Source organism: Elaeis guineensis, chromosome 1 (genome assembly GCF_000442705.2).
Source record: "Elaeis guineensis isolate ETL-2024a chromosome 1, EG11, whole genome shotgun sequence".
In the NCBI taxonomy this organism is placed as follows: Eukaryota; Viridiplantae; Streptophyta; class Magnoliopsida; order Arecales; family Arecaceae; genus Elaeis; species Elaeis guineensis.
The window spans coordinates 122414021-122430635 of record NC_025993.2 but is presented as its reverse complement, the minus strand read 5'-3'; the positions used below and the strand labels follow the sequence as shown (position 1 = coordinate 122430635).

Genomic DNA, 16615 nt, shown 5'->3' with positions numbered 1-16615 from the left:
TGTACACTATCTTAGATCTTAACTGTCTTGTTGTTTCTAGTGTTGTTATAGGTAGGGCTGAGCATGGATCGGATTCGGTCAGATTGAGAAAAAAATTTTATCCAATCGAACTCAATCGGATTGAAGAAAATTCAATCCACTGTTGACTGTTTATTATGTATCAACCGTTTGAAACCGAAATGAACAATTGTAGCGGATTTGGATGGATTGTGTCAGTTTGTGCTTCAACGTTGACCCAATGTTAATTTTAAGTCCAATATTGGCCCATTTAGACTTATTTACTTTTTTTTTATCAATTCAATATAAAAAAGATCTAAACCTTATAAGTTATAAATTTTGGACTTATTTTTAAATCTGTATAAAATAAAATAGAAAAAAAAAAGATTTACTCATTTGAAAATAACTATATCTCAAAGCTTTCACTTTAGAATTGTCTTAAATGATATACTTCCATCAACAATTTAACACTAATATTCTCATAAATCTAAATGGGTGACAGAGTATTTTTTTGAATGAAGTATTGAAGTTTAAACAATGCCATCGCAAAATGAAAGTGAGTTTGTAAAATACTACATCAGTTAGATTTGGTTTCATGTGGGTTAAAAGTGTAGGAACCGAATCCGATTGTAAATAATCAATTTTTACAAACCTCAATCCGATTTCACCTGATTTATATCTTTTAACCAACTGAAACTGATATTTATTGGGTCAGATTGGATGGGTTTCTTCAAGTTTCGATTATTTGCTCAAGCCTAGTTATAGGCTTTGCCTCCTTGTGTACCAAAAAGCAACTTTAGGATGCATAAACCCTTCAAATACTTAGTAAGCAAATAATCATGCATGTCTAGCATGATTGGTGGCTATTTATTTGATCTTATAGTCTTATTTAAAATAATAAAAAGGTTGTCAAGACATTATAGGTTAGCCTCTAAAATGCTTATCTTACTCTACATGTGGCTTAACTTAGATTTGGGCTAAACAAAAGACCAAACCAATGATATAGAAGAAGGTATAATTAGAACATCATAGGTAAAAACTTAATCCTATGCAATGATAGCTCACATCCGCTATTGCTATAATGCAAACTTCATATGCATTAAGAACCTCTATATGTATTTTATCTTTAAACAATCAAGAAATTTAAACTACAATCAGTATACAAGCCAAAGTAACCTCCATGACACACCATTGCACCAATTAATGATTTTTTTTTAATTTTTGCTTGTGCCATAAGTTGTCTATATACTCATGCTAACTGGTCACTCTACTTTCTTCACCAAGCAGAAGGTGGGAAGACCTTCCGCAAGAAAAATCAATGAATAAGTAGAATTAAATTAAAGAGTGATGCATGTATTTAGTTCAAATGGAAGGAGCACACAGCATATGTTGATCATATACATCTGTCTTTGCCAATTATGAAGGACATCATATATCTAAATTCAATCATTTCCTCTGTTTTCTTTAGATGAAATACCAATAAAACAATATAGCATTCCTATCTTTCCCTGTTCCTTCATTAATTAATGAAAATAACAAGATCCAAATCCAGGTCATATTATCATGGCCTCAACAATCTTTCATGCATGATCACTAGCCTCAACTTTTAAAATTTTGTAATATTTCTTAAGGTCTGAGATGGTTGACATTATTATTTACATTCATAAGTTCAATGTTTTTATTCCTTTGATTTAATTATTCTTTCTTATTTATTCAATAGGATAGCTCATACAAAGCACCAATAGATATGTGTTGAAGATGAGTCGTAGTTTTTTTATTTGGATTAAGTTCTAATAAAGTACAACTTCAAAGTTTTTATATAACACATCTCAATTTTTCATTGTAAAGAAAGGAAATACCCTCCAAACAGAGAATGATCTCAAGCTTTCTAAAAATGAATTTATGAAAATAAAATGCATTTCATATTCAACCATATTATTATAGGCAATTGCTTAACTCAATTTATCAAGAAAATATCTACGATCAACCTTAGCATGGAATTCCCTATATCACATATTATCTGCTTTTAATATTATTAGTCAATACAAAAGTTTGATACAACCATCAACTAGAATATTAAGTGCATGAAAGTTGTTAAAGCAATCACTTACTTAGACGTATGTATTTTACTTTTGAAGGGGAGAGGTTTAACCTTTATCAACCCATGCGTAGATGGGATTAAAAGTTGGGCTATTAGTACCATTTGCAGTGACTTGAACAATTGACAGTTGCCACCCACATTAGATATGTATCCTTAGCTATATTTATATCTAAAATAAAATACATGTCCACTTGATTTCATCAAATTATTTTTTTATGTTTAAAAGCTTCCAACATCAAAGGTTCAAAAACTTTTGCATGGAATGGGAGATACATAAAGTGGAAAGTGCCTATAACTCTAAAAAGAATGTCAATAGTTATAACTGATGATTGCATTGTTTATAGTGTTAAACAACTTTGAGTAACTCAAAGTTGAAAAAGAAATTGAAAATTTTAACAATTGATTGATCATTTAAACATCTTTTATAGTGTTAAACAACTTTAAGTAATTAACTCAAAGTTGTAAAAGAAATTGAAAGTTTTAACAATTGATTGATCATTTAAATATCTTGCTAATTGAATGTGGTAGGTAAATATACTGATGCTAATGTGGTATTTTTTCTTTCATTTTTTGATTAGTTGAAATAGAGCATTAAGGACATTTATATCTACATTTCTGTAACAATATGAGATATCATGGTCCAAAAATATGGCCCAACTTTGGGAGGATAGCTTCCTTCCAAACATTCATAGCCTATGCATGGCTCTTGTTTAGCATTTTAATTAATAAATATGTTCATAGTCTACTAGATTTTCTACAATAACTACTATAATTTGGAGGTGATATGTAGTCATCAAATCATCCCAATTCATAGTCATATTTTATTGCCAAACTTACAATAAGATGAAGCAATTATTTTTCATAGATGCTCTCAAAAATCCTATGTCATTTGCTATGTGAAATACCTCACGTAGAGCTCATGCTCATGTCTAATATTTTCTTAGCTGAATAGCCATCACTTTAATGAATATAATGGCAAATGTATTTGGATGAAACTTTAATAATAAGAGCTCTATTACAAATATATAAATTTATGAAGTATATAGCAAAGTGTCTTTTGACAGGGGCATCACGAAAATAGGAATAAGGAAATCTGACAAAGCTATGCTGGGTGCTTCTACCATATTTTGTTTGATTGTGAAAACTTTTAGAATAAATTAAAAATTACAATAAATTATCCAATTTTTATAAAATAACAAGACTATACATGACCTTCTATATTTTATTTATAATATTAATACTTTAAATGTATTTAGTACTCAATGATAACATTATGACACTATATTATAGTAACTTATTATTTTATTATATTAAGTATATAGAGCATGTTGCAATATGCTATTGATATTTTTTAGAAATAATATTATATAACAATACTAATACTAAGTATTCATTATAATAAATATGAACATGAATTATAACAAACTTATCCAATAAAATACTATATATTATATCTTATTATATATGTAAAAGTATTGTTAATATATGATTGTTATATATTGTAATAATCTTTTTCATTGTATAAAATCATTTTTATATTTTATCTTAGTGTTATATTTTTATTCATTATATATAGATATCAATATATATAATAATAAATACTACAATCACAATATCACGTATTATAGAAAAAATAACTAATATACAAGAAAATCTTAATATTTGATATAGTTATATATAAAAATTATTATTTTGTATAAATTATTATTAGATAAAATATCATATGTCTAAGTTATAAATGTGGATTCTATATTAATAGTTTATTTGTTGCTATTAAAATAATTAAATTTTATTATTATAATAATTATCATGTTATAATGATATTTTTATATTATATATGATAACATTTTATTAATATAGTGTTGAAAGAATAATAGTATCTTATTATTGCAATATTATATATAATATATTATATTATAATTATAATACTGATTGTCACATTAGAATATTCATATAATATAATTGATAATATAAAATTAAGATCAAGCACATCATCTAAAGGGCTGAAGTGATGTAAAGAGTGGATATAGGGCAGATATGGAATGGTTTATGCTCAAAAGAACAAGCATAAGATGGCCTGACTAGGCATAGCCTATTCTCTATTTTACAAATTCTGTAAATGGAATTTGGTTGGTATAATACTCTATGTTGTTGTAATAGAAGCCTCGAAATCCAGTATGCATATGCAAGACTCATATAGCTAGACTTCGAATACTTTCTAACATCAGGGATGTCTATATAGATTGCATCCAAAAAAAAGAGGATAAAAAAGCATACTTTTCTTTCTCAAATATTTTAGAGCTAGATAAATTTATTTTAAGCCTTTGTGAACTTTCAAATACTTAGTATTATGCTCTTTTTTCCCACAAAGAATGGGGCCACATCAATAAGATTCTTTTTTTTTTTTAGCAAAAGCATATTCATCTTACAAATGCTAGTTTTTCTTGTAGTACCAAAAGGTTCACAACCTACAATAAATATGCACTACTTTTCTATATTTCTTTACATTACAATTTTATGTTGTATGACAATGAATAATTTTGCTTTTAATTTTTTAAAAAATTTTCTATTAGTTTATTTGTGGCTTAATATATGTGTTTTATTTTATTTCTTTGTTTTATGTAGCGGTTTGATTCATGAAAAATATTAAATGTGAAAAAACTTGGTGGGATTGAAGTGTTGCTTTCAACATAGGTTAATAATTTTATTTTTGTTTATTTTGTACTTTATATCTTAATCTCATGCCATTTTTAAAAATTAGATAATAAAAATAGACTAAATATTCATTAAATTTTATTGATTTTGGGTGCTGTAAAGAAATTTTTTATAAATACTATTCTACTCATATATCATTCTCTCGACCTCGATCTACATTGGGTGCAATAAAATATGGCCTTTGAAATTCATGTTTTACAAATGATCACTTTCTTATGGTTAGTGGATAGGCTTGTTTGCATCATCAATCAAATAAAAACTCTAAAATGTAAATTATAAGACTTTTGGCACATTTTCTTTTTTGATGGCATTGAGTTAGGGAAAGCCTAACTCAGAAGGATGTATATTAAATAATATATAGTTACATAAATAGTGTTTACATGGTGCTAGAAATAGTAATTTCTATCAGAGTCATCGACAGGCTTTGTTACAAAGTGACAACTTTACAGAGTATAGGATAACGAAGAGAAAGAAGTCTCTGTTTTGCGAAGTTTCAAACAGTCCCAAACGTCCGTCCCTGATTTTGTGATTCAATTTATAGGTTTCACGATATTCCCAAAAAAATAGGCTGCAACTTAGAATTATCGCTCTACATAGAATGTTGATTCTATGATTTCAGACCTATAGACGTTCTTTCCAAGTTGTGAATTATGCGTCAGCTTCAGTAGAATGGTTGGTATGAGTAGTCAGATAACATCATCAGTTTCATAGTATGAATATAAATTTCCTCCTGTGGAATTATAGCATACTGCTCATTCGATTTCTTAAATACTGTATAGAGACATTGCTAGCTAAGGATGTCCAAGATAGAAGGAGATTCAGAATTTGTTTGGTGATAGGATTGGGGAGGTAAGCATGGAACTCGAAACATCTTCGGTTTCGTTCTTTCAAAAGAATCCACAGGCCAGTAAGAAGAAGAATATCAATTCCTTACTGGTTGGATTTTATGGGTTCCTTGCTTGCCAGGTGTTCCATAATAGGAATTGACATTGGGGGAGTTTCTTGAGGCCCAGAGCATACTGGAGAGATGACCAGACTTGTCTAGAGAATGTACATTATAGAAATAAATGATCTCCTGTCTCTGAAGATGAGTCGCATAAGTGTACAACTGTCCTTACCCTTCCATACCCATTTTGCTAAATTGGCTTTTGTCAGAATTTTATCTTGAAAACTGAGATAAGCAAAGCATTTTACTTTCTTGGGCACTTCGATTTTCCAGACGATATTAATGAAGAACGGCCTTACACCTCCATCCAGTAGAAATCTATAGCTTTGCTTGGTCATCAATTCTTTAGCTGTCCACCACTTCCATAGTAGACAGTCCTGATTGGCTGTTAGTTTAACATGTAAAAGTTCCTATTTCAGTGCAAGATAATTGGATCTATTGCTGAGTGTTACTATAAAGGGCAGTTCCTCGCCTCTATTGATAGCATCATGGGCCTCTGCCACCGTGATCTTTTTATCTGTAGATAGATAAAATAGTAATGGAAACTTTGTTTGTAGTGGATGCACCGACAGCCAAGAATCAAGCCAAAAAGATGTGTTTGATCCATTACCAATTTGAAATCTTACCAACTTTTGAAAAAGGTCAACCATCGGTAGAATTTGTTTTTAGAAATGTGAAGATCGCTGTTCAGGTATCGTCTGGAATGATATCGGTTGGTGTTGAAAGCATAGCATTTTTGTCAGGGTGCTCCATGGCGATTTGGTCCGAGCAAACAATTTCCACCACCATTTACAAACAGAGTCTGGTTGAGGATTTTTATGCCCAAACCCCTAAATTCTTTTGGCCTACACACTATGGACCAATTTAGTAAGCAACTATTGGATTTAGGACCTTGTGAATTATTCCAGAGAAATCTGCACCGAAGTTTGTCAATCTTCTTGATAATCGCAGATGGCAGAATGAAGTTGGATGCCCAAAAGGACATTAGAGGAGCATTGAGAAGTGTTATGCGGCCTGCAATTGAAAGAAATTTTTCTTTCCAACCAGTTAGTTTCTTCGTAATCTTTTCCAAGAGAGGAGTCCAATCATCATTTTTGAGTTTTCAAAATGTAAAGGTAGGCCTAGGTATGTAAGTGGAAATATAGATGTTTGACTTCCCAAGACACCGATAATTTGTTATGTGCATTTTTGCTGACACCCAAGACTTTCGATTTCTGAAAATTTATTTCGAAACCTGTTAAAAGCTCGAAAGAATAGAGGATAAATTTCAGTATATGCTGTTTCTTTGCACACCACTGAAGATAAGTGTCTCGTCGGCTAATTGAAGATTTTGAAGATGCCCAGTGATTGCCTTGTTGTCTAGAGTCTCTATCAATTGATGTGTAGATGCTAGTCAGAAGATCCAGTCAAGTATATTAGCCACAAGAATGAATAGTTGGGGAGAGAGTGGGTCTCCTTGTCGCAGACCTCGGCAATGCTTAAAAGACTTTTCCAAAGTTTCGTTTATCATAATCGAGGATGTTGTCATAGAGATGATGTCAAGGATCCAGCTACACAATTTATCTTCGAAAGTCCTTGCTTTCAAAAGGTCAAGTAAAAACGGCCGTGCTACATTGTCAAATACCTTTTCAAAGTCCAACTTGTAGAGAATTCCTTTGCATTTATGAGAAACAACCTATGAAATGATCTCATTTGCCATAGCAAAATTGTTAGCCAAAGTTCTGCCTGTATGAATGCAGATTGGGATGAGGTGATCAATTGGTCAAGTTTATTGATGAGTCTTAAGGATAGGACCTTGGATATATAATCTTGATGACTCCATTTAGTAAATTGATAGGACGACAGTCTTTTACTGTGCAGCCCAAATCTTTCTTTGGGATGAGGGTGATGTAGGAATAATTGAGTCTCTCAAATGTTATGTTATGGTTGTAAAAGCTTTGAAAAATGCTGATAAGATCATCCTTGATGACATCCCAAAAGTGTTTGTAAAAGGTGAAGGAGAAGCCATCTGATCCAGGAGATTTCTGAACAGCCAGTTGAAAGACTGCCCATTTGATTTCATCTTCATTAAAGGACAAACACAATTCATCTAATTGGATTGGTTCTGCTTCTGCTTTGATGAGAGGTTGTTCGGTGTTTCTCATCAGCTTTGTGAAGTAATCATAAAAACAGTGATGTAATTGTTGGAGATTTATTATAGTCTTGTTGTCAGGGCTTAATTCTAGGATGGTGTTTTCCTCTTTCTGTTGCTAGTCCAAAGATGAAAAATCTTATGTTCCGATCACCGTTGTTAAGCCATTGCATTTGAGTTCTCTGTCTCCATAGAAGTTCCTCTTAGGTTAGAAGTACATCCAGTTTATTTTTTAGTTTAGTCCGCTCCTCCTGCTCAGATGAAAGGAGGTTTCTGTGTTCCTCTTCAATGTCCATGGAGTCAATTCTTTTCAGCAGTTCATTTTTCTGTATAAGGATGTTTCCCACTTCAGATCTATTCCATGCCTTTAATTTTGATCGTAGTAGGTGAAGTTTTAAGATGAATGTTGTGACAGCATTAGAAGATGTGGGCACTGTGTCCCACTAGCTTTTGATCATATTATCGAAGCCTGCATGGGTGAGTCAAAATTTTTCAAATCAAATTGGTTTGGCATATAGAAATTTACCTTGATATGGAGGGCAACAGCGTAGGAGAAGAGGTGTATGATCAGATGTGAAGCAGACAAGAGCAGTGAGGTATATCAATGGGTATTTGTGGAGCCATTCAACAGAGGCGAAGCAACGGTCAAGAGTAACCATAGTAGGATCTTTTCTGAAGTTGGACTATGTAAATTGTCTATTTGAAAGCCTGATTTCAGTCAGAGCTTGCGAATCAATGAACTTATTAAAGAAGCGTGAGGCGGTCTGGATACATGAACTTCTTCTGCGATCAGATAGAAATCGTGTTGCATTGAAGTTACCTAAGAGGATCCATGGAAGAGAAATGCTTTCCTTTGTAAAGACGAGCTCTATAAACATTGCTCGATGTTCTTGCTGATTATGGGGACCGTATATGTTAGAGAGCAACCATTTAAATCCAGTACGTCTGCAGATTAGGCGAATTGTAGGAGTGTAGACACCTTTCTTAATTAGATTTCCAGCATAATCACTTTGATCCTAGCATATAAAGAGTCCTCCTGATGAACCTATTGTATCTTTTGTAAGCCATCCATTCAGACTGGTACCGTAGATTAATTTTTATAGTCTATCATTCATGGTGTCCTGCTTAGTCTCCTGTAGACATAGAATTTGGCACTTGGATCTTTCTATGGTTTCTTTGATCACCCTCTTTTTATTTGACTTGCCTGTGCCTCTAGTATTCTAGCTAAGAATCATTGAGGAGCTATAGAAAACACCAAGATTTTAGTCGGTAGAGGATTGAAGGAAATCAGTAGTGTAGAGATTCCAAAGGGAAAGAGTTTTTCATGTTGAAAATAAATCCTAAGATTCAGACAAGGATATCTAAAGACCCACTCCTTAGCAGAGGGGTTGAGGGGGGGGGGGGGGGCGCTACAAGATGCCAGCAATAGCTAATAGGTACAGAAAAGCTAAAACCACTAAAGATGGTCTTCCAGCCCAAAATGTCCATTGCAACCAAGATCATTTTGCTGTAATTCTAGAAACCCTATTTGATATCATTTCACATCTCTGGACTTCTAGCTCTTTCATTTTCTCGCATGGGTTAAGCTGCCCATTAGTATTAAAAAGTAGTCCACATTATTCTTCCCCAGTTCTGAGATCTGGATAGTTGTGAGAGAGTTGATGAAGGAGATATCTACAGTGGCTAGTGACTTTTCTATTAAACCAAGGGATTTAATCTTCTTTGATCTAAGGCAGGCACTGCATTTGCAAGTGCTGTTAGAGGGACATGCACCTTTTGGATTCATCTCTGTGATTTAGGAGGGGTTAGAGGATCGCTCTTGCTGATATTGAGGTTTGTTGTAGGTTGATAGTATTTGTGAAAAGATCTGTTTAGCTGGCACTAGTGAGTTACTTACTGGAGAGCAACATTTCTTGACCATCGACCTTGTAGACGTAGACTCAAATATCAAAAGGTGGTCGTTATGGATGTCTATAACCTTTTACTGAACTTGAGTCTGTGGAGCCTCAGACTAGTCGGTAAAAGAAAATTCCAAATTTAAATTTGAATTGGAGAAGATTAGCTACATTGCCCCATTTTTAAAGGCTAGGGATAGAATGGTAGCTGGTTTTGCCCATGGATCTGGCTTCGAGAAGTATGCGTGAAGAAGCTGGGCTAGTAGACGACCAATCTAGGCACCTAGTTTAATGTCTGTCATTATGGCGTTGGAAGCCTTCATAGCACGTTCCAACCCTAGCAATGGCCTACCACACTCTGTTTAAAGGCCAGGAAGCTAGCCTCTTCGTGGAAGAGCTGTCGGGCTGTGTGGCTGGCGATTTTTTATTTTTCAATGATGATGAGTTTCCCCCTGATCCGAACCAGAAATCTCAATCGTCGTCTTCATTCTAAGAGTCCTCCATGGAAGAAGGTGAGCCTGGTTGGGTTAGCTCAGATATAAAATAAATGTGAACCTAAACGTCATAAATAAACGTACCCACTGAGATATTAACTGATTCTGAAATATCAACCACATCATCATAGAAAAACTCTAGATCGAAGGATGAGAGATCTTCCCATTTGAAACTACTTTTGCTTGTTCTATGGAGTAGTCCAAAGGAGGAGATGATTGTCTGCACAGTACATGAGTTCCAATAGACAAATGGAAGGTTGAGTAAACTTACACTGACCTTGAATTTGAGCTAATGTAGGACTCCTCCTTTGGATCTGTCCTAGTGGTTTACCTCAAGAGAAAAACCGTTTCCTCTAATATGGTCTTCTGTCATTAGTCGATGCATGACTTCTCTAGATGGGCAGGCAATAAAGAAAGAGTTTGGATCGGATAATTTTCTCATTATCCAGACGTCAGCAGCATTGGCTCTGCAAATTAGGATGTTTTGAATGTCGTCCTCCTTGATCCAACATCCAAAAGCTTCAACTTGGGCAACCTACTCCAAGTACATCTCAGTATTTTCCATTTCACATGAAACAGAGACAAAAACTGTATGCCCCATGTATCTAGTAGATGAGGAAGCCTGGTGGGGAAAACTTATTGCTTTCCTAGAGGCATTGTGCCTCTCCATTTATTAAGAGAATCTGGGTTGCATCCGGGTTGGTGACTCCATTTAATATTTCTTTTCTATTTGAGTGAGCAACCTTGTAAAAATGGGCTTTGTGGCCAAACTTCTTGCAAAGAAAGCATTTTATAGGATTTCGGCAATGCTTCCGGAAGTGATCTTTGTCGCTGCATCGGAAGCACCAACCTTTTGAAAACGATGCAGGGTGAGGAGGATAGTTTGTATGCTTGCAATCTACTGTCAAGACTGTCGGCGGGGTTGGCAGAGAGAGCTTTTGGCCCCATTGCACTGCCTCAGCATAAGATCATGAGTACTTGAAGTGCATGTTAAGAGAGCTAGGGTAAGTTATGCTTTTTTTGAAATATGGAGAGGTGTTGCAGTTTTTGGCACTGTTGGGAGTGGTCCTTAGCACCGGTAAACTAGATCTCGAGCACCGAATCCTAGTTGTCACTGTAGACGATGATCCTAGGCTCGAGAAGGTGGGGAGACTAGATGAGAGATGTGGTAGTCCACGTTTTTGGTAAGCAGCACAAGATCCGACATTTATCGATATTGTGATCAGCAGCGTGATGAGCAGATGTGGGTATTTGCCGATACGGGGGTGGGCCCAGCACCCCTACAGAAAAGGAAGGATGGTGTCTGGCTGGCAGAGGCGGTCTCTATCTCAGGAAGGGAGAGATCTTCATTTCGGATCTCCAACCTAGCGGGATGGCATTTGCCCTAGTGGCAACAGAGCAGTGTCGATGGGGCCCTTGGTTGCTGCTTAGACCTCCACCAGGCGATGTCTTGAAGTGCTGACAAAGATAGTTTTGTATTCTGTGGTGGAGAAATGTATGATTCAGAGGAGAGAAAAAGCATGTGTTTGGTTTCTCACTCTAGAATCACTGGAGCTTCTCACTCTAGAAGATATTCTTACTCTGAGATGGGAGACTATTCAAACTGTAGGTAACTTGCTTTTTTTTCCCGATGGAAGTGATTATTAGAACCACTAAACTAGTAAATAAAATATCACTTTCAGAAATAGATTTGGCCTAATACATTCCTAGTTGGGTAAGTGGAGTAAACTAGCGAAAGAAATGAAGTAAAAAAAAAAAAAAAAAGCTATTCTTCCTTTTCAAAATAATAAATTATTCCGAATCTAAAGTTCAACAAATAGATTAGGAGTAAAAATAAAGCACTTATTTTGCACTAAATTTTTTAAAATATTATTTATTCTTGAAACAAACCAAAGAAAAATGCTTTTGGGCTCAATTTCATTATAAAAAAAGCCGTATTGTCATATGTCATAAAGATATTAATATTTTATATCACAATATTTGCACCAACCCTATGAATCATATCAACTATTCCTTGATGCCACATTGGATGCCAGTCAAGTAGTATTTTTTTCCCTCTTTTTTTTATAAAAAAACTAAGATCAATCTTTAGCATTATTCTTAATCCAATTATATAAATAATTACTTTTGCAAAAAAGATGGATAAAATATATTAAAGTGTTCTTATTTCATTTTTTAAAGCTAAATGAAATGAAGCCACTTATAATCCAAAATTCAGACTATCCTAGATGAATCAATCACATATAGTTGTGAATGTTTGTATATCTCTAGGTGCATATGCATGTAATGTACCATGTTATATGCTTTGTTGGAGGGTTGTATTTTGTTATACTACAATACAATGCAAGGTATTTTTTGGCCCAGAGAACTTATAGCTCGAAAACTAATTGTGAATAAAGAAAAGAAATGAAGAGGAAATGAAGGATTTTTATTTCTCCATTCCTTTATTAAGAGGTGGAAATATGGGAGTCTCGAAGTGGCCATGGTCATGGTTCCTAAAATTATATATCTTTTATATCATACTTTTCAACTAAATCCCACAAATCTGGTCATTATGGAGATTTTGGTAAGGTTAGACTTCCATAATTTTATTCCTACATGTAGAAAGACTATTTCTATTTTTCAAACCCCTGATATCTAAGTCATAATGCAACAGCCTTATTGTTATGCCAAAGCTCACCTTTAATTTTACCTCATTTAGAAACTCATTAGTATTCTTCATAAATAGATTTCATGACCAACTAAAAGAAAGATAAAAGCTCCAAATAAAACAGAGGCACTTCCAAAACTATTAAACAAAAAAATATTTTAATATATTTCTTAGGAATTTTGGATATAAGGAGTGCATTAATGAAAAAGCATGAATAATACCCTCATATTATTTACTTTTTTTTTTTTTTTATGTGAAGGTGTGATTCCTTGTTCTTGTTTTTTTTATTAATTCTTCTATTGGTTTGAATCTCACCAAGCCTAGAACAAATACCTCTACAATTTATATCCTTCTAAAAATAAAAGGAGGCCGTGATTACGTATAGTGTATAATTTGATTTTATATTATCATCGATTCTTTTACCATTGTAATGAATCAAAATCGTAGTACTCTTAAAATATTGTAAAAAAAAAAAAGAGGATGCAATCAATTCAACAACTATCCTATAGACAAGCATTATCATGGCTCTTAATTAAATAAGAGATGTCTCTCTTTTACAATAGTTGTTGACTATGCATACCCACTTTAATAAATTTGCTCCAGAATAATAACCAGTCCCCTATAAAATTGTCCAATTAAATCCCATCTTCTTCTCCAAAATTTTGATAGCTTTTCTAATTTCTAATTCATATATAGAAAAATTATGCTACAAATCATCCAATTCTTATCATTCGCATCATTTGCTGACATATAGAGATCATAGAGGCCTCTCTTTTGCAATTTGTCTCAAGTCATCCAAAAAATAGTAGGGATCTTTCCCTCCCCATCTTACTCTCTCTCTCTTCTTCTTTCTTCAAAATATATCTAAATAATAGATATTGTCTGAGACAAAAAAGAATTGGATGAAATAAATTATGACAATATATATCCCTAATTCCCATATAACTTTTACATGACCAAAATAATTTTATAATAAAAATAAAAAAATATATTAACAAAAAAAATAAAAAAAAAAAATCCAGGAGCCCAAAGTGATGGATTCGCGATGCCCTCTCTCAGATACGGTGGAGCTTGTCAGCCTTAACGACGGGGTTGGCTCAGGCGATGGCCTCACGGCCGACGGCCTTGTAGTCGAAGCTACATCCGTGTCGTTCTGGGTACCGATGGGCCCCACAATAGGTCTCCCCACATCGACATCGGAACCCCGTCAACCCCATCCTCTTCTGGCATGCCGCACACCTATTCGACCGTCGTTCCTGCTGCTGCTTCTCCTCCGTTGGTGATGCGATCCCTCCTAGGGTTCTGACAACCGGATCCGCCGCTGCTAACATTATGGTAGGAGGAGGGACTACAGTGGTGGCAGTGGTGGAGAGGGATTTCTCGACGGCGATCTTGGCAGAGGTGGCCTGGTCCTCCTTGAGGCGGAAATTGTGGTAGCATTTGGAGCAAAGGTTGAGGGTGGCGGGGCTACCGAAGAAGCCACAATTATTGGCGCATTGGCGGTGCCCCTCTTGCCATCTCTGCTCCTCTGCCATCCTTGTTTCTTCCTTTCTATTGATCAGGAATTGAAGACCCGCTAGCCGCAATCTACATGATTTTAGATTACAAATTTCAGCAAAAATCCAAGAAACATTGGTAAGATCTGACGTGATACAGATCAGGCAGAATTCGGGAATTGACCAAGGGATCTTAAGAAAGCCGTGAAGAATACAAGAATTAGCCTGTAATTTGCTTCAATTATTCATGAAGATTAGATAAGAAAAAATAGATGTTTTATGCAAAAATGAGATGGATCCATTCGTACAAACCATCAAAGAAAACACCGAAGAAAAAATTATACCTCAAATTATGGCGGGGATATCAGATCGCCCCCTCTCTCTCAATCTCTGTTCTTCCTGAACAAGGAGGAGGAAGAAGAGAGAGGGAGGAGAGAAAGGTGGTCGAAGATTGAGGAGGGCTGGGTGTCTTTTAAAACTTGGATAAGAGGAAGAGAGATCGATGGGGAGGAGAATTTATAGGAGGTGGAGAGTAGTTGTAGTTCTCTTTGCACCCTTTAAATAAATAAAAGACGTTGTTGTACCCCAATGCGATTGCTTTATGGTAATAATTATTGCCAGTTTTCAGAAGACAAGTTTCTATTAATCGTTGCTAGTATGAGGTTAAGGGGTGGATGGGGATGGCGGGAGATATTGTCATCGTGAGGCAGAGAAAGTGTTGTGTTTGTTTTTTATTTATCTAACAATTATCTGAATAATAGGCTATAGTTTCTGAGATGCTATTTTAACTGTTTGAAAAGTTACCTAGCGTGAGTCACAATCTAGATCTTTAACATAGGGGAAACTTAGTTTTGACTTCAACTTGGTTGTTTTATGTGATGGATTTTGAGGTCTAATTTTTAATATTGTATAGCATCTAAAATAGAATAATACAAAGAAATATTTAGAATACTTAAAATGTTAAAAATTTTAAATTACTAATAAATGGGATAAAATTTTATCATAATAATAATTTTATTGCATATGTATCATCAATTATCTCCTAACTTATTTTAAAAAACTACTCCCCGCCACTCAGAAAGTCTCATCGAGAAAAGGATCTCGAGTGGAAGGTTCAGGACATTAAGCACCATTTTGACAAAGCCCAGAATGCGAGTCACTAGAATGATAACAGTCTTAGCTTCAGTTTCTGACCTCTTTTTTCTCGCGACATCCTGAGAGAACCCATGCTAAGTTGGTTCAGGATGCTTCGGATGGAGCCATATGATGGCTCTTTGGACCCTCTCGATCACCTAGAGGGCTATAAAGCCCTCATGATGCTCCAAGTACCTCAAATGCCCTTCTCTACCTTGATTTTCTAGTCACACTTAAGAAAGCGACATGGACATGTATTTGGGACTCCAGCTGGAGTCCATCCATTCTTTTGAATAGCTCAGAAGTCTATTACTCACCCACTTTGGTAATAATCGGACCCAGTTGAAGAATACCGATAGTCTCTTCTTGATCCAGTAGAAAGTGGGTAAGTTATTGTGTGACCACATGGCACACTTCAATGCCATCATGCTTGAGGTATGCAATAGCGAGGAGTCAATAACAATGTCAGTGCTCAAGTAGGGACTACAGAATAAGTGCTTCTTCTCTTCTCTCGACAAAATATTTCTGAGAGACTATGCCAATCTGCTCGTGCAAGCTTGAAAATATGTGTAGAATCAGGCTGAGGGGAGGAAGATCCCCATCAAGAATTGAGGTTGGGAAGAACCTCGCATGGACTGGAAGGATTCTTTCTAACCATTCAAGGGCTCCAGATCGAGGAGTCCCCCTCGATGCTTCAACAACCACACTCCTCTATCTGTCCTCCGAGTTTAGATCTTGATGCAAATCGAGGGCTAGAGATATCTTCGTTGATTCCAATTGATGAAGGCACCGCTGATAAGGAGGAGCAAGGAGAAATACTACTGCTTCCACCATAACCATGGTCACAATACCGATGCAGTAGGCCATGTAGCTATAGTGGGCCATGATGATGGCTATGGTGAGCTATTTCAACTATTGTGGATCACTTGTGGTTATAGTGGGTCATGTTGGATTTCCTGGGGATTGCTCCAATTGGTTATAACGAGTCATGTAGCTGTAGTGGGTCATCCAATGCTATAGTGGGCCAAGTTAAATTTTTTGAAGAATTGTCCTAGT

The 16615-nt window shown here is 35.0% G+C and overlaps 1 protein-coding gene across 1 annotated transcript; it reads right to left on the bottom strand.

Annotated features, from left to right (window-relative positions):
• Positions 1-13829: 13829 nt before the first annotated feature.
• On the bottom strand, positions 13830-14972 carry LOC105038871 (zinc finger A20 and AN1 domain-containing stress-associated protein 4). The gene is made up of 2 exons (XM_010914788.4): positions 14770-14972; positions 13830-14516 (listed from the first exon to the last, which is right to left on the bottom strand). The coding sequence occupies exon 2, from the start codon at positions 14462-14464 to the stop codon at positions 14027-14029; it is 438 nt and encodes a 145-aa protein (XP_010913090.1). The 5' UTR covers positions 14465-14516; positions 14770-14972; the 3' UTR covers positions 13830-14026.
• Between the last annotated feature and the right edge of the window lie 1643 nt (positions 14973-16615).